At 37.2% G+C, this 20268-nt stretch overlaps 1 protein-coding gene across 4 annotated transcripts; it reads right to left on the bottom strand.

Moving 5' to 3' along the window:
- Nucleotides 1-216: 216 nt before the first annotated feature.
- Nucleotides 217-18932, bottom strand: LOC127651445 (cysteine--tRNA ligase, cytoplasmic-like). 4 transcript variants are annotated; one of them, XM_052137273.1, is made up of 25 exons: nt 18868-18932; nt 17813-18049; nt 17409-17447; nt 16494-16529; nt 16273-16364; nt 16047-16135; nt 15599-15695; nt 15347-15445; nt 13734-13883; nt 10799-10939; nt 10190-10278; nt 9996-10117; nt 9394-9506; nt 9161-9289; nt 8803-8932; nt 8528-8631; nt 6711-6808; nt 6417-6606; nt 6065-6133; nt 5821-5902; nt 4729-4809; nt 2968-3035; nt 1602-1661; nt 1347-1430; nt 217-1158 (listed from the first exon to the last, which is right to left on the bottom strand). In XM_052137273.1, exons 1-25 carry the CDS (start codon nt 18887-18889, stop codon nt 1030-1032), a joined length of 2550 nt encoding a protein of 849 aa, XP_051993233.1. In that variant the 5' UTR covers nt 18890-18932; the 3' UTR covers nt 217-1029. The 4 variants fall into 4 exon arrangements, with proteins under 4 accessions (XP_051993233.1, XP_051993242.1, XP_051993251.1 ...); XM_052137282.1 differs by lacking the exon at nt 16494-16529; XM_052137291.1 differs by lacking the exons at nt 16494-16529; nt 17409-17447.
- Nucleotides 18933-20268: the final 1336 nt, after the last annotated feature.

Raw genomic sequence — 20268 nt, forward strand, 5'->3', positions numbered from 1 at the left:
CTGCGTTTGTGCAGATGTTTTATGGTAGTCTCCGTTTACTTAGTTTTGTGTGGAGACTCTGAACATTTGTAGATGTTTCCAATGTATTAAACGACAATCGTACAACTTTTTCTAGACTAGAAGCCTTAGTTAGACGATAAGACAAAAGGACTGATGCCAAAATGATTAAAACGTTATTGGAGACAAACAAGAATCATAAATTATTCAAAATCCTTTTTTATTTTGGTACTTCATGTTCTTAAAAAGAGTATGTTAAACTTTCTCCTATGCATGCCTCTGCATTTCCTTTTCTGGTAAACCTGCAAACCTTTGGTTCCTTCATTCCGGATTCATTTGAGACATTTTGATTCTGGAGGAATCATATATATGACTGGATGATGTGTAAACATTGCTTCAGAAAAGTGCCTACTTGAACAGCCAGGTTTTTAAAAAGCCAATATTGAATCAATATTGAAAACATTAAAGGAATAGTTCACCCAAAAATGAAAATTATCTCATAATTTTCTCACACTCGTACCATCCCAGATGTGTATGACTTTCTTTCTTCAGCTGAACACAAAGATTTTTTGAAAAATATTTCAGATCTATTTCTGGTCAAATGTGAATGGTGGCCAGAACTTTGAAGCTCAAAAAAGCACATAAATGTCGCATAAACGTAATCCATGTGACTCCAGTGGTTAAATCCATGTCTTCTGAAGAGATATGATAGGTGAAGGTGAGAAACACATGCTTATGCTTTTTGAGTGTCAAAGATTTACACCCGGTTGATTTGAATTGTACGGACCAATAGAGCTGTAACATTCTTCTAAAACTATTTAGTTTGTGATCAACAGAAGAAAGTCATACACATCTGGGATGGCAAAACATCAGGAAAATGAAAACCTTCTAATCACAATCAGAAGGACTTGTAGCAAAACTAATCAATGAAGTCTTTAAGTCTTGCTGCCTTTTTACAAACACAAGAAGACAAGTTCATTACAGACATTATGGGCGGATCACAAGTCACACCAGACTCAATGCGTCATATTCTCAGCTTCCGTTCTGGGTTGATTGGAGGTATTCATTGTACAGCTTCTCTTGGGCCTCATAAAGCTTACGAAGCTTTTTGGTCTGTCCCTTACTGAGCTCATTCCCCTCAGCATCATGTGTTGGGAAGCCCTGTATATGCAAAGAACAAGAGACATACAGTACCAGTAGTATTGTTGAATACTGTACATGCAACTGAATGATTAAAGATCAATAAGGACACACCCATCTGCTATAGTCACACCTTGAAAAGGACCCAAACATACAGTAGAGACATAGTGTATCTTATGAGAGAGAGAAGACGTAACAGTTTGTTTTACCGTTTCATCAAATCTGGAGTATTTGTCAGTCTCAGATTGGAACATCTCACTGGGTTTAACCTTCATTTTTGCCAGCTTTGCCATCTAGCAAAAAAAAAGTACAAATAAATAAAATAATTAAAAACAATGAAGCACTAATGAGAGTACACTTCTCTAAGATTATTTAAAACAATAAAATGTTTATTCATAGAAATGAGAAGCATTCTACGTGACTATGAAGTGTTTGCAGAGAGTTTATGTAATTGCTCTAATCACCTCTTGTTCTTGTTTTTTCCTGGCAGCTTCCTCTTTTTTCTTTTTCTTTTCATCTTCCAACTTGAAACATAACACAGTGAATTAAATATTAGCATAATACACATATTTGCAATCAATATACGATGTTCCAACAGTCATGGAAAACCTTAAAATATCAGGGAATTTTCCAATTGTGATTTGAAAATCAAGGAATGATGGGCCAGTGGTGGCTCAGTGGTTAAGGCTCTGGGTTACTGACTGAAAGGTTGGGGGTTCAAGCCCCAGCACCGCCAAGATACCACTGTTGGGCCCTTGAACAAGGCCCTTAACCCCATCTGCTCCAGGAGCGCTGTTTCATCACTGACCCTGCACTCTGACCCCAGCTTAGTTGGGATATGTGAAAACAACTGCATTTCATTGGCTCTGTACCTGTACTCTGCACAATGACAATAAAGTTGAATCTTAATCTATCTTAAATGTAACATTTAAATTACAGGTTTGTTAAAAGGAAATATTCCAGGTTCAATACAAGTTAAACTCAGTCGACAGCATTTGTGGCATAATGTTGATTACCACAAAAACATAATTTCGAAAAAAAAAAGAAAAAAAAAGGAGGGTTTAAAAGGCAGAAATTAAGCTTATACATGTTTTAACAGAAAAAAATCATGCAAGTTCTTTTATAAAATTATATTTTTGAAATGATCAAAACATAATTTTGATGTTTACGTCTTTTTGCTATACTTTTGAAATGGTGAATATTTTAACATTCAAAAATTGGCCCCATTGACTTCCATTGTAAGTGCCTAACTGGAGCCCATATTTTAATTTTTTTTTTAAAGAAAAGGAGGGATGTCGAAATAATTTTTTTGTGGAAATCAATATTATGCCACAAATGCTGTCAACTGAGTTTAAATGGTATTGAACCTTGAATATTCCTTTAAAACATGCTTCTTAAATTAGTTAATTCCCAAATAAGAGGGAGCTCTATGACACTCATAAACTAATAGGCAAGTGTCATAGGTGGCCTATTTAGAAACATTATTTACGTTTTTTCTCAGACTGTCTCGGGTGGATCATGACAGATCTGCATGTCTTAAGATTCTAGTGTGCCCACACGGTTCTCAGAAGGTATAACAATTAACCAGTGCAACTTGAGTCCATGCAATATATTCAGAAGACAGCCATTTATACTGTCAAGTTGAAAAGACCTAAATCAAATTTTCATGACTTGGTTTGCATCTGAAACATTTCTTTTGTGATGCCGGAGATGCTGAGGAGCATTTTTCCACTGACAGATGGAACGTATCACCTTACAGTGGAGGGGTAGATAACTTTAAGCTGACTAATGACACATGAAGGCCATGTTTCCTTCCTGATTCTTCATTACCTTTTTCTTCTCCTCTCTTTCCTTCAGTAGCGTCTCTTTGTCCACCAGCTTTACCCCTGTAGGAAGCCCTTAAACAAAACCACAACAATAACAAAAGACATTTAAACAAGAGTATTTTTAAATACTACATACAGTGCATCCGGAAATTATTCACAGGGCTTCACTTTTTGCACATTTTATGTTACAGCCTTATTACAAAATAGATTAAATTCATTATTTTCCTCAAAATACTACAAACAATACCCCATAATGACAAAGTGAAAGAAGTTTGTTTAAAATCTTTGCAAATTTATTAAAAATGAAAACAATCACATGTGCATAAGTATTCACAGTCTTTGCTCAATACTTTGTTGAAGCACCTTTGGCACCAATTACAGCCTCAAGTCTTTTTGTGTATGATGCTACAAGCTTGGCACACCTATTTTTGGGCAGTTTCTCCAATTCTTCTTTGCAGGACCTCTCAAGCTCCATCAGATTGGTTGGGGAGTGTCGGTGCACAGCCATTTTCAGATCTCTCCAGAGATGTTAAATCGGGTTCAAGTCTGGGCTCTGGCTGGGCCACTCAAGGTCATTCACAGAGTTGTCCCGTAGCCACTGCTTTGTTATCTTGGCTGTGTGCTTAGGGCCATTGTCCTGTTGGAAGATGAACCTTCACCCCAGTCTGAGGTCCAGAGTGCTCTGGAGCAGGTTTTCATCAAAGATGTCTTTGTACATTGCTGCATTCATCTTTCCCTCGATCCTGACTAGTCTCCCAGTTCCTGCCACTGAAAAACATCCCCACAGCATGATGCTGCCACCACCATGCTTCACTGTAGGGACGGTATTGGCCAGGTGATGAGGTTTCCTCCAGACATGACACTTGCCATTCAGGCCAAAGAGCTCGATCTTTGTTTAATCAGACCAGAGAATTTTGTTTCTCATGGTCAGAGTCCTTCAGGTGCCTTTTGGCAAACTCCAGGTGGGCTGTCATGTGCCTTTTACTGAGGAGTGGCTTCCGTCTGGCCACTACCATACAGGCCTGATTGGTGGAGTGCTGCAGAGATGGCTGTTCTTCTGGCAGGTGCTCCTCTCTCCACAGGGAAACGCTGGAGCTCTGTCAGAGTGACCATCGGGTTCTTGGTCACCTCCCTGACTAAGGCCCTTCTCCCCCGATCACTCAGTTCGTCCGGGCAGCCAGCTCTAGGAAGAGTCCTGGTGGTTCCAAACTACTTCCATTTACGGACTGATGGAGGCCACTGTGCTCATTGGGACCTTCAATGCTGCAGACATTTTTCTGTACCCTTCCCCAGATCTGTGCCTCGATACAATCCTGTCTCGGAGGTATTCAGTCAATTCCTTGAACTTCATGGCTTGTGCTCTGACATGCACTGTTAACTGTGGCACCTTATATAGACAGGTGTGTGCCTTTCTAAATCATGTCCAATCAACTGAATTTACCACAGGTGGACTACAATTAAGTTGTAGAAACATCTCAAGGATGATCAGTGGAAACAGGATGCACCTGAGCTCAATTTTGAGTGTTATGCGAAGGCTGTGAATACTTATGTGCATGTGATTTATTAGTATTTTATTTTTTATAAATTCGCAAAGATTTCAAACAAACTTCTTTCACGTTGTCATTATGGGGTATTGTTTGTAGAACTTTGAGGAAAATAATGAATTTAATCAATTTTGGAATAAGGCTGTAACAAAATGTGCAAAAAGTGAAAAAGCGCTGTGAATACTTTCCGGATGCACTGTATCATAGCAACTTTTTTATACCATCACGATCCTCCAGTCGGACACCCAACTCGGGTAAAGTGTCATCACGTAATAGATCACAGAGCTGCAGCAATTCTGTCACTGGAACACAAACAAAGGTTCTCTAATGAATTTTTTTCTGCATTGAAAGGACAATCTATATTGTGTGCAAATTACTTTGAGGTATTGCAACTGAAAATTCTTTAAAAAAGAAACAGTTTGTAAAAGAAACAAAGACTCATTACACTCAGCAAATTACTGGCGTTCACATTGTTAAACTGTGTTAGATCTTTGGACAAAAATAAAAAAGAGGTACAATAAGGTTGTATTCATGAACATTATTTATTGCATCAGTACATCAGGAATGAACAATGATATTTCACAGCTTTTATTAATCTTACTTAATGTTAATTTATCAGAATACTACGGCATTGATTGTTTATAATACATTAACTAATGTTAATTTATACACTTTTAATGTAAAAATTAACATGTAGAAATTTAAATGAACCACGATTAACAAATGCTTTGAAAAGATTCTTCAGTTCATCTTAATGAAAACAGCCTTATTTGTACATTGCTACCAAAGAAGACTTATAAACACACATATGCTGCACAGTTCATATACACCGAAAAACTACAACACAACAGCACCAACCCGCATCTCAAAACAGCATTCTGAGATGATATTCTTCTCACCACAATTGTACAGGGTGGTTATCTGAGTTACAGTAGACTTTGGCATTAACGTCCACAGAACTGCTGCTCTATGGATGTTTTTTGTTTTTGGCACCATTCGTAGTAAATTCTAGAGACTGTTGTGTGTGAAAATCCCAGGAGATCAGCAGTTACAGAAAATACTCAAACCAGCCCATATGGCACCTTCTGTATTTCTGTAACTGCTGATTTCCTGGGATTTTCATGTACAACAGACTCTAGAATTGACCATTCTGTACAATTGTGGTGAGAAGAATATCTTCTCAGAGTGCTATTCTGAGATGCGGTGACGTTTTGGCGGTACGAGGGGGGACCTACACAATATTGGGCAGGTGGTTTTAATGTTGTGGCTGATTGGAGTACATGTATATACAGAGAGAGAGAGAGAGAGATTACCTTTCTTCTCTCTTGCAATTTTTCTGACTTCTTCCCTGAAGTCTGACAGTACTGACAAATAGGGCATGACGGTGCTCTCCAGCTAAAAAAAGAAATTAACAATGGTTGAAGGTTTTGAAAAAAGTTAATGTCTTTATGACGGCAAACAATCCATACAAACATTAACAGACTATTTAATAGCATATATTCAATGGTCTGGCTGTGTAACAGATGAATCGAACATGATCTGAGTGGTTTTACTTACATTTGCATTCTGTCCATTTTTACCAACAGGGAAACCGATGGCCTCATTTCCCTCAATAGCTCCAAATGTCTGAAAGAGCAGACAACAGCTTCAGCAATCACTTCAATGTGCATTCAATTCTTTCAATTCAGTATCTCTACTTCTCAGATAATATAGTTTTCTGCAGAGGACTACACATTAAACTTATTGTAGCAAGTAAGGTGGAGAATGTTCGAGAGGACACAGAAATAATGGCCTTCATTGTTTGACAACTAATCTCACTGCAACAAGTATCAACAGGTTCAAACTGTTCAACTATTCAATGTTTTCAAACTCATTCAAATTTTCATTGTAATAACAGGTGGCATGCTACCTTAAGCATGTCGGTCAAGTATAGGGCGATGCTCTCTAGCAGCATGCGATTGGGCGGCATTTTTGCGCTTCCTCTGGCTGCCATGTAGGTGTTACTCTGCCCGACCAGGGCACGCATCTCCTCTAGAGCAGAACGAGTGTCTATGTTGTCACACAGCGCCTCATGTACTGATGCTTTCTTCTCATTGAAACTGCACAAACATAAGGGTAAACGTGACAATACTTTAAATGTAGGACAGCGATTTTATTTTTGCGAGAAAAGGCATTGTTTAGTCTGCAGGATTTTGTGTGTAACCTTTTGTTCAGTTCAATCTCCTCAGCTTCCCATTTCTCAAACTGGCCAGTGATATCAGTAGGGCCCCTAAGAATGTCTTTTACATTTAGGAAGAACTCCTGTGGAAAAAGATTGATACAACGTTAAACAAAAGAGGGGCAGATCACACAAACAATACAAAACTAATGATGTAACAACAGTTACATTTCACATTACGAATCCTCCAGGTTAAATGCATAAAATTATATTTACAGCATCTGTGGCATGTTTTCATACTTAGACAACATGCCACACAGATGCTTTTGAACTTAACTTGTATTTAACCCTAAATATTCCTTTAACCCTTAAACGCATACCTCAGGTCTTTAGTGATCCAATTATTAACTTATATATAAAAAAAAAAAAATTACAATTGTCAACAATGGTTTTCAATATGCATGTGCACATACAGTACATCCTATACGTGTTATGTTTTCTTCAAGGTGGTTTAATTTAAATTTGACATTGCTATTTGATGAAGAAACATGTATGATATGATTATTGTCATTCTGAGAAAATATTGTGTAACTTATGTGTATCTTGTGTGTTGTGTAGCTCAATGAGTATGACAGCCAGATGCATCTCATGAAATTACAGTGTGAAAGTAATGAATAATGTTCTCGATTTGTTGCATTATCTATTATATTTATGAAAAATAAATATAATATTTTTATTCTATTAGTTTCTAATTGTCTTGAAAATGTTACTTTATTTGGGCATTGTGAAGATCCAAGTGCAGGGTCTCAAAAGACCCGATTATGTAAGTGTATTTGGGACAATTCCCATGCTTTTAAAGGTTAATTTGTTTACTATTGTGTTATTAGTGTACACTATAATTTTTCCCACACTATCAATTAATATGTTGTGAAAACCCACACTAAAATCAAAACCCTACCTTGCACCTGTGACATCAAAGTGTAAAAATAGCAACAACAAAAAAAACTACAGCAACATAAGTCTATTTCCAGGCTCAATTCATAAATTCCTTTTCTGAGGCAGTTTTGAAGTGCTATAATTTACACACAAAATTCTACTAAGCAAAAAAAAAAAAAACATTTGGTTGAAAAGAAAGAAGCTGATTGGATCAAGACATGGATTTAACCACTGGAGTCTTATGGATTACTTTTACGCTGCCCTTATGTGAATTTAGGAGTTTCAAAATCTGTCACCATTCACTTGCAGAGCTGAGATATATTTTTTAAATCTTCATTTAAAAACGATACACATCTGGGATGGCGTGATGGTGAGTAAATGATAAGAGAATTTTCATTTTGGGGTAAACTAACCCTTTAACTACATGTGTAACATGTTTTAAACTACAATACAATCTTCAGCTTTTTAAATTTACTTAGTTTGCATTTGGCACCTCAGAACATCTAAATGGTAATGTATTATTGGAGCAAAGTTCTGTTGGGGGAATTGTACTATTATTGCATAATTTTCTAATCAGCCATCTTTATTTTTTTACTAAAGTACATTCTTTGGAGGTAGTCATAGGTAACCTTCTCAACCTTCCATTGCTAATGACTGCCTGTGAGTGTCAGGCTAATCTGGAGCTCTGCCCATGGTATATTCCTTGGTGACAGAGTAATTGATAGGTGGAAAGAAGCGCAAGACAGAATTAATGTGCCCTGAAGGACACGCTATTCTCTGACCTTCCAGATTCTTGTTGGAGACAAGATACGCCTATTGATCGCTCATGAGGATTTTGTATACTGATCATTGGAGGATATAAAATTTAGATAAAGCATGAATTTTGGACACCTTTTCAATCACCTCTTCCTTTTGGATACACTCACATTTATGAACTTCTCATACTGAATGGCCGACTCCATAGTGTTATTGGAGTAATCCAACGTGTCTTTCCATGAATGCATGAGAAAGGCCAAACGAAGCTGCCTAGCTAAAAAGAAATACAACACATATTCACAATGTCAAACCTTTGACTTCCAGATAATTACTAGTATAAATGTACAAGGGAGCATGAATGCATAAATGTAAATGCAGTACACCCATATGCAGATGTCCAAGTGTAACAATGATTCTAATAATTCTATAGTTATTGCCTAAATACCTGAATGTTTAGCCAGGGCATCTTTGATAGTAATAAAGTTCTTTAGAGATTTAGACATCTTGCATCCAGCGATGGTCAGGTGACCTGTGTGCAAGAAATACCGCACCCAGTGATCATTCTCAAAGTAGGCCTGTAGAAAAACATTTAATCAAATGATTATATAAAGACAAAGCTTTAATAATACTTAATACTGAAATTTAAAGGTGCGATATACAGCATTTCATGGTCAGAATCAAGTTCTACATAATCAGTCTTCAGATTAACTATTTTAGTCATAATCTGTAATGATTACGAACATCTATCATGGACTCCGGCTTCTAGCAGTGGCTATTACACATTTTTCACATGAGAACCTCACCTCAGACTGCGCCAACTCATTGTCATGATGAGGAAAACGCAAGTCGAATCCCCCTCCGTGGATATCCATAGACTCTCCCAATATGGATCCAGCCATGGCTGAACACTCAATATGCCATCCAGGTCTTCCCTACAACATCCCAGGAGAATTGCAAGTATTTTGCCAAACCATTCATTAGCACCATGCATTCAAAGACTTAGTCACAAATGTTTTCATGATGTGTAATTTCTCACCTTTCCCCAGGGGGAGTCCCAGGATGGTTCTCCAGGCTTGGAGGCTTTCCACAACGCAAAGTCATTCTGTGATCTTTTTTCACTGAGTCTGTCTGCTGAGATACTCAAGTCTCCTGCAAAATTAAATATGAGAAGAATTATTTTTTTTCTCTTTAAACAAAAGGTACAAACAAATGTCGGAGAAGACAATATTCATGAAGACAAATCAGAGTACAAGCAATTACACATCCCCTCCCAACGCTCTGTAACAAACAGGTAATTCAGGCTCATTGTATACACCATTTTGATTATGATAGTGCTATATGCACAATTCAACTCTGCCCTATCAAAGTGCATCAAGACAGTTATATAGCAATACTGAATTGCCATTTCCAGATTCCATTGCCATGGAAATTATTGACAGTCAAGGTGGATCTCCAATCACTAGCCTAAGCAATTGACAGTGCATTTTTTGTGCTTTAAATATCAAATGACCCATAACAGTGTACATATATCATAGTTACAAACCTTCAGTGGATGGCATTAACCAAATTCCTGCATTTTTGCAATTTTAATAATGCAAATCTGTTAATGTACTATGATTCCTGTTCTCTGAACTGTACCTTCTCCCTCTTGAAGAGCCTTCTGATCACCAACGGCCTCCGGCACCAGTTTGGCATAAGAGTGAGTAGGGCAGGAGTCAAACTTTGCCGTGTTAAAATACACTGATCCATTTGATTCATATCTGGTGAGAGAAGACTCCTCAATTAAAATCCTCAGTCTAAAATAAATGACAATCAAATTACTCTGTTCCTACCCATAACCGTTGTCCACAATCCTTCTGACAAATGCCACGATCTCTGGCACGTACTCACTGACCCGTGTGAGAACATCAGGAGGGAGGACCTGTCAATTAAAGACTAGCCTTGTCAATCAAAGCACTAGCATTTTACCACTGCTCTGTCTTTTGATGTTTAAACACATGACACAAGCACACAGTACGTCAACATGTTAAATTGCCAGACGCATAATATTATCATAACAAAATTATTTCAAAAATTGCTTTCCAGTTTGAATTTCACTTTAAAGTCAACATGAAATCAAAACCGACCCGATTAACTTTCTCAATACACATTCTTGTTCTTATTACGATTTATTGATGCACATTGTTTCAAAGGAAATATTTATTTTCTATATCATCAAAATGCTCCACCTTTGAAACGACTGACATTAATGGCCGATGTCACCAAAACCTCCCCATGTAACACCCACCAATCAATTCTTGATGGATAAAATCATGACCTGCCTCACTTTATTTCTTACTGAATATCCTTTTTCACTCAGAAATATTTATTACATAATTATTAGAGATTAGGTTGCAAACTCTGTTTTATATTTACTTTAACAGAATTATCATTTCACTCACATTCAGAGCTTCCATGTCTTTATGAAATTCTCCCTCCCAGTATTTCGGCAACAAGGAGAAGATTGAGTTTTCTGTCACTTGGCTACCAAACTGGGAGTCCAACCAATCTGACAAAAGATCCTTGGCTTCCTCCAATAAAACCTAAAAAATTAAAATCATTAACAAAAGAACAGAACAAAAAGAAACCATTTTAGATCTAAGCCACAAGTTCACATGATCTCTGATCAAAAACACAACTAAATTGAATACAGGTGGCACTGAATGACACCACTCGACTGATTTCCAACACTATGGAAAGAATGTGCCTCATTCACTAACTGTGCATACGCATGCATTTGTGTGTAAAATCGGTGTACGAATGCTTTCACAAACAAATCATGATTCATCAATAATTTTCGTCTTAAATTTATTCTAAATATTTGAACAAATGTAGGGAAACCACATGTACACAAAAATCACATACTCCCCATATCCTTATAAGCATGGAATAACCATATATATATATATATATATATATATATATATATATATATATATATATATATATATATATATATATATATATATACATACACATGTATAGTATATATACCATTAATATATACTGTATATTTATATAACAGTTAATTCCAGTCCTCGAATCTGATTAGAAGAGAGACGTTCCACAAGACCTGATGTCTCAGAACAGCAGCACTTGGATGCTTCACTGTTTGTAGCACTCCACTTTTGTTTGTGACGTTCTAAACTAAAGTGTAAGAGCTGCGCAGATGTGTAAAAGAGCTACAGTATGTGTGTCTTTTCATTTTCTCTGTGACATTAAAGAATTTAGCAAGCAGGTGCCAACAAAAGACCATTTTTATGTGTTATGAGCCAGTTAAGATTGAAGTGCAATGAGTCTGCGCACATCACACAGTGAGTTATTTATTTTCTCTCTATGATTGATCGGATTACTAATACACTATTACAGCTGGGAAATAGAGTTAAACTAACTGCTTTAGCAGCTGAGAGACACAACAGACGGTGTACCAGCAATCAAAAACATACAAGGTGCTTACTTTTTACTGGAGTTTCTGCATTAGAAAGAGATAAATATTCAACATGGCAGAGGAGAGAAAGGTTTCTATAGTGAATGACTCTTGGGCAACGGCTTGGATGGCGGTTTTTACACTAGGGATGGGCACGAGTACTCGAGGAGTCGGACGTGGCAGCATATGATCGATCATGAAAATAATTATCGATGGTGATCACGCATGATGTGGCTTTTCACTAAATTCGAAATCCAAAGACAATTACCAGACAACTAAACACAAGCGTGTCAAAGAGGGAGCTTATTTTTAATTTTGAGATTGATTACGTTGTGACTACTACTGATTACTATGGTAACCTGAAGAAAGAACAGACAGACATGTGTTGTGAACATTCTTTCAGAGTTTGGCAGCGAATATGATGCATTATATTTTGATTAGGCAATCTTTTGTAAATTTAACAAACTATTTTATAACAGCCTATAATAATGAATAGACGATACACTGGAACAACAAGATGCAATTCAGCAGCCATAGATGTTTGTCAGACATGTTATTATATATACAGTTAAGAACATGTAATTGCCCCTTGAGTACTCGATGAGAATATTGGATGTATTTGACCAAAATTCCATTATCTTCAGCAAGCTGACTAACGCTTCACAACTGCTCGGGAGTCACAACAGACGCAGATAATCGCACAAGCTCAATCGCTCTTTCTCTCGCTCTCTCAAAAACACACACATCTTTGTTTCTCCAATAACTCGTTAGAAACAGCCAAAGCCATCGTTACTAGTTCTAAAGTGATGTTTTAGAATTAGTTACATATGCTTGTGCACATCTTTTGAACTAGCAACGGAAGATCCTGATCCGTGGTGTAAGAAAGTAGTTCCTTAGACAAATAAGCTTTTTGTGAGTGTCTTTAGTTTTTCCAAATGTTTTTATTTACTTGTTCTTTGAACTGTTGTATGAAAGCAATTAAGCAACATCACACTCACAATCGTGCTATATGGCCCAACTGATTACCTGGGGCATGAGGCCTGCTGTGCTGATACAGTATGATTGCTTTAATATATACATATGCACACACACACACGTATAAAATATTCTTATTATAAAGGCTCAAGTCTTATTTCAAAGTAAAAAAATATGTGCACTTATAGCTTGAGCTGGGTTCTGTTGCTGCCCGTGCATGCTCATCGATAGAGCGCACATGCAACGTACTTTAAACCGTTGGATTATCATCCAACATCTTTAGTGGTACCTATTATAAAATCATTCTAAATTGTACTGTTGTAATGTGCTGTTTTATAGTGTGCTGCTTTTGGCCTTTCTCTTCAACTCAACTCAATTTTATTTATAGAGCACTTTCAAAAACCGCACTGGGTATCAAAGTGCTGTACATGGAGTTACAAAAAATAAAATCACATACATACAGTTTAAAAATGCAACAAGCATTTAAAACCAACAAAAACAGGATAAGATAAATTGACCTAGTACAATTTATAATGCAATTAGTTAAAAGCTAGGGAAAATAAATACGTTTTTAAGGCCCCCTGGAAAGACACTAGGGACGGAGATGACTTCATGGCCAACGGAAGCTCATTCCAAAGTCTAGGGGCTGCCTAGTTCAAGTTTAAACTGCACAGGTCCAGTGGTGCTGAAAGCCCTTATGAAGATGAAGAAATATGAAGATTGTTTTGGCATGTTTTATGCAAATTACAAACTTTGTGCATGCGCTCCTCCATTTAGAATAGTTTGGATTCATTAAGATATGATCGAGGATAAGAACTATTTCATGTACGAATATATATGAAAAATCCACACAATTTGTGAACGAGGACCATTGTTTTACATTGCCCTGATCAAACAAAGTCACATGAATATCTTTCAAAAGCATCCCAGATTACCTCTGACTGATTCTGAATTGATGCATCTGCAGCTTTGCTCTGCACTGCCACCTGCACGGGACCCAGGGCAGCATTCACTGCTGCATCCAATCTCTCCAGCATCTGCTTTTTATCTGGGTCTGTAGTCTCAGCAAGCTTTGCTTTAAAGGGCTAAACACAATAAAACAAAATTATATCAAAGCATAATAGAAAGGAAAGAGATATAAGCTATGGCAGCATTTGTGAGAGGGCTGGAGGGATTTAGGTGGTTTTATTTTGTGCTCAGGCAGGGTTGCATAAATTACTTTAGAGAAGTCGTTAATTTTTGTTAGTTAATGGCAGTTCTGTCAGTACTTCTTTAGGCAGGTTATATAAATCTTTATTACTTTGATAATGTTCATGTGAAAGGTTTACGCCACACTGAGGCAGGGCACACTCATCATTTACAATCAAAAATAAATGTTTTGTTAAAACAGGAGGCAGTCCTGAACCATTACAGAAAGGGTTTTTCCTCACAGAATGATTTAGATTCAGAAAAAGATTAAACTAAGCAAATAATTCTGATTTGCAAATTTAATTTCTAACCACCTAAAACCAGAACTCTCTGCATTTGAAAAAAATACAAATGGACATTAAAGGGATAGTTCAACTAAACTGAAAATGTACTCATTATTTACTTAAAGCTGGATTAAACTACACAAATTTAACCCCGGTTTTAGCACCCTATGCTGGTGCTAGTATGCACTAGTCTGCAGATGTTGGGCAAGTCGAAGTCCTGTAGTATGATTGATTCCATCTAATCAGAGAATATCAAACATGTCTGATATGTTTGAGCTGACTATCTATGACTACAGGAGAAATCAAGTTGTGTGTGATGCTCCACGACATAAATCTGAAGTCATACAGTAAGCAGCCAATGGAAATTGAAGGTGCTGAACCACCAAGCTCAAGAAATCGAGATGGCGAACTAGCACTCAAAGTGGAGCTTCACTTTAAATGCCACTCTCCTCACGCTGCAGTCTCCAAAGACCATACTGGCCGCGTCTTTCACTCAAGACCAAACCCAAATGCGTTTGTCCCATTTCGCAGCAACAACAACAGCAGCTCGTTTCCATGTTTGTTTACATTTGTCATGCGGCACCTTGAATGAGGGACACATGTTTCTGTGCGAGTTTATGACTGGATTAGATCGACTTGAAAGTGGGATAATGTGTGATCCCCAGTCAATGGGTGTGTGATGCCCAGTTTTTGTCAGTAGCAACTTTCAAAGTGTGGAAATGTGTGATGCCTAACAATTTCAATTCTATTCTGAATTTGAAAAGTCGTGCAGAGTAATTCAGCTCAGGTCAGGTCACCCCATGTCATTGAAAACCTCTATGACTTATTCTTTGGATTTCTTCTTCTATGGTTGAAGGCAAGATTTTGCAGTGAATGGCAACTTCAATTTCACCATGAGTGTTCCTCACACAATGCTAACTTTTGGGATTAGAAGCCTTAGAATATAGTGCACAAGCTGTTTGAAATACATTTTATGGTGACTTTTGTCCTTTTTTGGAGCTTGCCATTACACATTGTGTAATAAATTAGATTTTTAAAAGTCCTTAGAAATCCTGTATAAATGTGCTTTTCCCCACCTCTCTGGCTGTGAACACATCCTGAAGTATCTGAGAGGCACTTGGCTTCTTCTCTCTATACTGCTCCAGCAGGTAGTTCTGTCGGGCTCTTTTGATGATCTGAAATAAAAAGGTCACATTGCTCAACATTGTACACCCTTGATGTGATATTTAGATTAAACTATCCTCAATACGTTTCTTATGACCAATTTGTATTTGGAAAATTAAGGAGTTTATATGTGGTAAAACAGTCTGAGCAAACAGTGATCTCACTTTGTCATCAATATCTGTGATGTTCATACAGTAGAAGACATCATATTTGAAATAGTTCTTCAGTATTCTCCGAAGTATATCGAAAGAAATGTAGGATCTGAAAAAACAAAAACAATGAACCATCATGAAAATCAATGCCTTAAAAAGAGAATTAAAAACAAAGTGTAAAAGAAAGGCTTGCAGCTGCATGGGCCTTTAATAAACATTTTATATTCTCTCTCTCAATAATGTTCATGAAGACAATACTTCAAGATTGCTTTGTGATCTGGATTGCATCCTCTGCTTCTTTTGGTTATACACAAAAACAAAAATGTCCTATGCCTGGATTTGAACTGAATGTGCGCATCAGCCTTTTCATTGATCATTGTAGCTAGTCTATTGGGCCATTTTGAACCGCTAGGGCACATTGAAAACAAAGAACTCTATGAATGGCTGAGGAATATGTCACCTGGCATGACCCATGTGAGAAGCATCATACACTGTAGGGCCACAGCAGTACCATAAAACCCTGTTCCCCCTTTGTGGTACAAACACCTCCTAATTGAATAAAACAAGAGATATGAATGATAATGTCAGATCATTATTCAGCTCACTTCTCAAAATGCAATGAAATGTGCTGTGCTAAGTAATGTGCCATCCAGTGAGGTATAGTGTTGTTGTTCTTTCTCCAGTACCTTGGTTCTTGTGAGGCTGTTGTAGAGACACAGCTTTGAAATGTCTGTTCCTTTTGGTGGAGACCAAGGTGGCTGCACCCGTTTTCCCTTTGCTGAAAGACAAAAGACATTCTTTTACCAAAATGACTTAATCTAGAATAACAATTACTTACTGATCTAGATTTAGTAATATTGATGGTTTAGTTCACCCAAAAATTAAAATTCTCTCATCATTTACTCACCTTCAGGCCATACCAGATGCGTTTTTTTTTTCCCTGCTGAACACAAACAAAGATTTTTAGAAGAATATCTCAGCTCTGAAGGTTCAACAACGCAAGTGATTTGTGGCCAGAACTTTGAAGACCCAAAAAGCATATAAAGCCAGCATAAAAGTAATCCATAAGACTCCAGTCATTAAATCAATGTCTTCAGAAGCAATATAATAGATGTGGGTGAGAAAAAGAAAGTAAGTCCCTTTTCACTTTAAATCTACACTTTAAAATCCTTCTTCTATTGTTTTTTGGTGATTAACATTCTTTGTGCATATAGCCACCTACTGCTCTGGGCTGATCAAAGGTGGAGCACATACTGTACTGTAGTAAAACAAATATTGATCTGTTTCTACCCACATCATCATATCACTTCTGAAGACATGGATTTAACCACTAGAGTCTTATGGATTACTTTAATGCTGCCTCTATGTGCTTTTTGGAGCTTCAAAGTTCTAGTCATCATTCACTTGCATTGTGAGGACCTACAAAGCTGAAATATTATTTTAAAGAATATTTGTTTGTGTTCAGAGAATTTGTATTTTATGTGAACTATCACTTTAAAATTTCAAATGAATCCCAAAAGTATCTGATTAGTTGTTATCGCTCTGTCAAGACAACAGATGCACCATGGGAATTTGCTTTGGATACACACCTGCTGTTAAAGTGTATGAGTGGGGCTTACTTTCTCACAGAAAACATTAAACCATGTATAAATTAATCTAAAAAAAACCACACAGACACACATCAGGGCTTAACATGGAGGATTTTTTCTGCTGACCTGATCATGCAAGTCCTTCAGATTTTGAATTGCCCTAACTACATTTTAACTGGCCAAAACAACTAATTCTTATTTTTGTTTTTAGCAATGTATATTTGTGTATGTACCTGAAACACTTTCACTCTGGCCGTCCTCATTGTTGGGCCCTGCATATAATGTGAAAGTGAAACAATTTTGCCTAATGTGAAAACAAAAGTCACAGAGTCCTCAGTGTGAACCAGTCACCTATTTCAAGTCATTTTTGGTCCAGAACACACTTGAGAATTACGCATCCAGTTTAGACCATAAATTGCTCAGCAGTTTTCTGTCAGTTTCAACTTATGCATTCGCAGTAACACAATGAGTCACCCACATCCTCTAAACAAATTCAGAACTCATGCAACACAAACTGCAGATGACTTGAGTGTAGACACAACTATACACAAGGCCTAGAAACCCAAATTCATCTACAATGTACGATCATGCACAACAGGGCCCTAAATAAGAGAGGGCCTTAATTCTGTCTACTCACTGCTGCATTCTGGGGTCTGGTCAATAATTTGGGGCTTCAGGGCAGCTATGTGTTTGTACCAGCGCAGGGCATGGACATGCCACTCGGGTGGGGGCCCGCAGAGAAGCGAAAAGGTTTCAGAATCTGCCTGCGAAGGCCCATAGCCGGCCAGGTAACTGCGACTGCTCAAGTACTCATTGAGAGCCTCAACCCTGCGAGCATCGTTGCTTATGCGCAGTAAGAAGCCATAATCAAAGGCTGGAAAAACAAAAGGGCACAGACACACAAACACATAGAGGAGCAGACATTAGAAAAGAGCTAGGGGCCCCCTGTCCATGTATAGAGAATGACTATGATGCCACCTGTAATCCTCTTTAAACTCATTCCTCTGAAACCTAAGCTGTAATTAATCAGATCACACCAAATTTTACAACTAGATATTCACGACTGACACTTAATAAGTCAAATGGGTGTATACAGAAATGCAACACTGCTGTAAAAGTGAAACAGAAAGGTAACCTAAAAATGATTAGCGTTGGACAGGAATGTTATTTCACTTTGTCTTATGACATATTGTCTATGACCAGACATACACTTTGGATAAATAAACCTGCAAAAGTGGTACTAATACTTGATACGTGTAAATAAAAAAATTATAAACAACAGATTTCTGTCATTTTATGAAGTCTTTAGACTTAATGTGAGAAGCATGCGTGATGAAACTGCATGAAAATATGCTTAAGCCAAAATAAATGAATTATTAACTAAAAGATGTCAAAGAATCAGTACATTCAATATGTTACGCTATAATAAACAGCCTATTTTCAGAGACATCGTTTGAAGAGAATCTGGCATGATGCCACATAAAACTTTAGACATTTACTGTGTGTTTAAGAACACTATTAATGTAGAATACATAGTGGAAACATCCTGAAACATCTGCAGGGCTGGGGGACCAGTATTTAAGAACCACTGAAACAGGCTTAACGGGGGAAACATGAGTGTATTTTCAACAACAAACATAATTACCGTTTCATCGCGAACGACCTGAGATAAGTAAATAGATAACAAATTACCTTGATCTCCCGTGCCTGCCATTTTCCACTATCTGATGCAACAATAACGTGTCCCGGAACACCTGATAGGAACTCACAATGAAACACAGGTCACGTAAAATCCAACGCGCCGGTGAGCGGTTGAACTGATCTCCAGCTCATTGACACGGACTGTGTGTGCGCCTGATGATGTGCAGATCGAGCAATGTTTCACGCCGATTACGGGATTTTACAATTTTGCTTCCGGGATTTTTTTTTTTAAAATCCCCTAATTTCAAAATAAACGCTTCTCCCAACTTTAGTAATTTTTTGTAAGTATAATTATTTATTTTAAATGTTTCCGATAAAATTATAGCACAAATCTAATTTAATTTTTGTTAGGAATTGTGAAGTAAATTGTGAGGCTGTGAAAAACAGACAAACAGTTTCTTCATTAGCGTTGATCATTCCACTAATAAAACATTGAAAATACATAGTTTCTTAAAACTCCAGAAAACACGAGTTCTTCTGTGAGTCTAGCAGCCTTGTTTTCATTCCTGGCGAAAAAAAAAAAAAAAAAAAACTCTTGATTTTTATTCATTTATTTTTATTTTTTGTTACTGTGTAGGACATAGCTAAGTACTGTAAAGACTATTAGCATATTAAACGGCAGCTTTAAAGACTCTGAAATGCGAAGGTTTGCAGATAAGTCATTTCTTTATTTCTTCTTCTTCTTTTCTATTTTTCTATTTTTTTTACACTTTGTTTTTTATCTTGTAGTTTCTAGTTTTCTACCTTTTCCCATCATATCTAATGATATTAGACCACACTGTTGCCACCATGTTTATGAGATTTGTAAGACCACTAGGGGGAATCCAAGCATAACTTTAAACCTTGGAACCTTCCGTCGAAACGGAAAGGGAGAATTCACACAGGACTGGTTCTCTGCCCACTTGTGCGATTATTTCAAAATTAATTCCAAATGCTCAGTTACTGAAAATTGTGAGTGGTTTGTCACTCATTAAAACTGTAATGGGACTCTTTATAACATAGAGAGCAAAAACAGTGAGCGGGAAAATTTCGAGGTAGGCTACGATGTTCGTCTATGGTGTGTAAGGCACCGTCTAAAATTTTCACAGTGCTTTAAAAAGCCGGTGTCCAAGCATTCATTCAATTGACTTGCATATTCTAACATAACAAACACTGTTATTAAAAAAGCATTTTCTCGTGGTTGCAGTAGACTGCTGGCGTGAAGGCTCACTTTCTTCATTTGAAGACAGCATGTCCAATTATGAGCAGCTGAAATTTTAGCAAGATTTTATTTTCATATTATAAAGGCTGTAGAAGGCTGTTATAGATATGCTGATTTACTCTAGGTCAGTGGTTCTCAATCAGGGGGTCGGGACCCACTAGGGGGCCTCAGCACACTTCCAGAGGGGCCCT

This window comes from Xyrauchen texanus, chromosome 1 (genome assembly GCF_025860055.1).
Source record: "Xyrauchen texanus isolate HMW12.3.18 chromosome 1, RBS_HiC_50CHRs, whole genome shotgun sequence".
NCBI classification, from domain to species: domain Eukaryota; kingdom Metazoa; phylum Chordata; class Actinopteri; order Cypriniformes; family Catostomidae; genus Xyrauchen; species Xyrauchen texanus.

Bases quoted from the DNA above. Each gene is read 5' to 3' on its own strand.
- LOC127651445 (XM_052137273.1), bottom strand. From the start codon at position 18,889: ATGGCAGGCACGGGAGATCAAG. The intron at 10,940-13,733 runs GTAATCTGGGAT...TTAATTTTTTAG, and splicing joins CAATTCAGAATCAGTCAGAG to GTTTTATTGGAGGAAGCCAA. The intron at 1,159-1,346 runs GTAAAACAAACT...TTGCATATACAG, and splicing joins ACTCCAGATTTGATGAAACG to GGCTTCCCAACACATGATGC.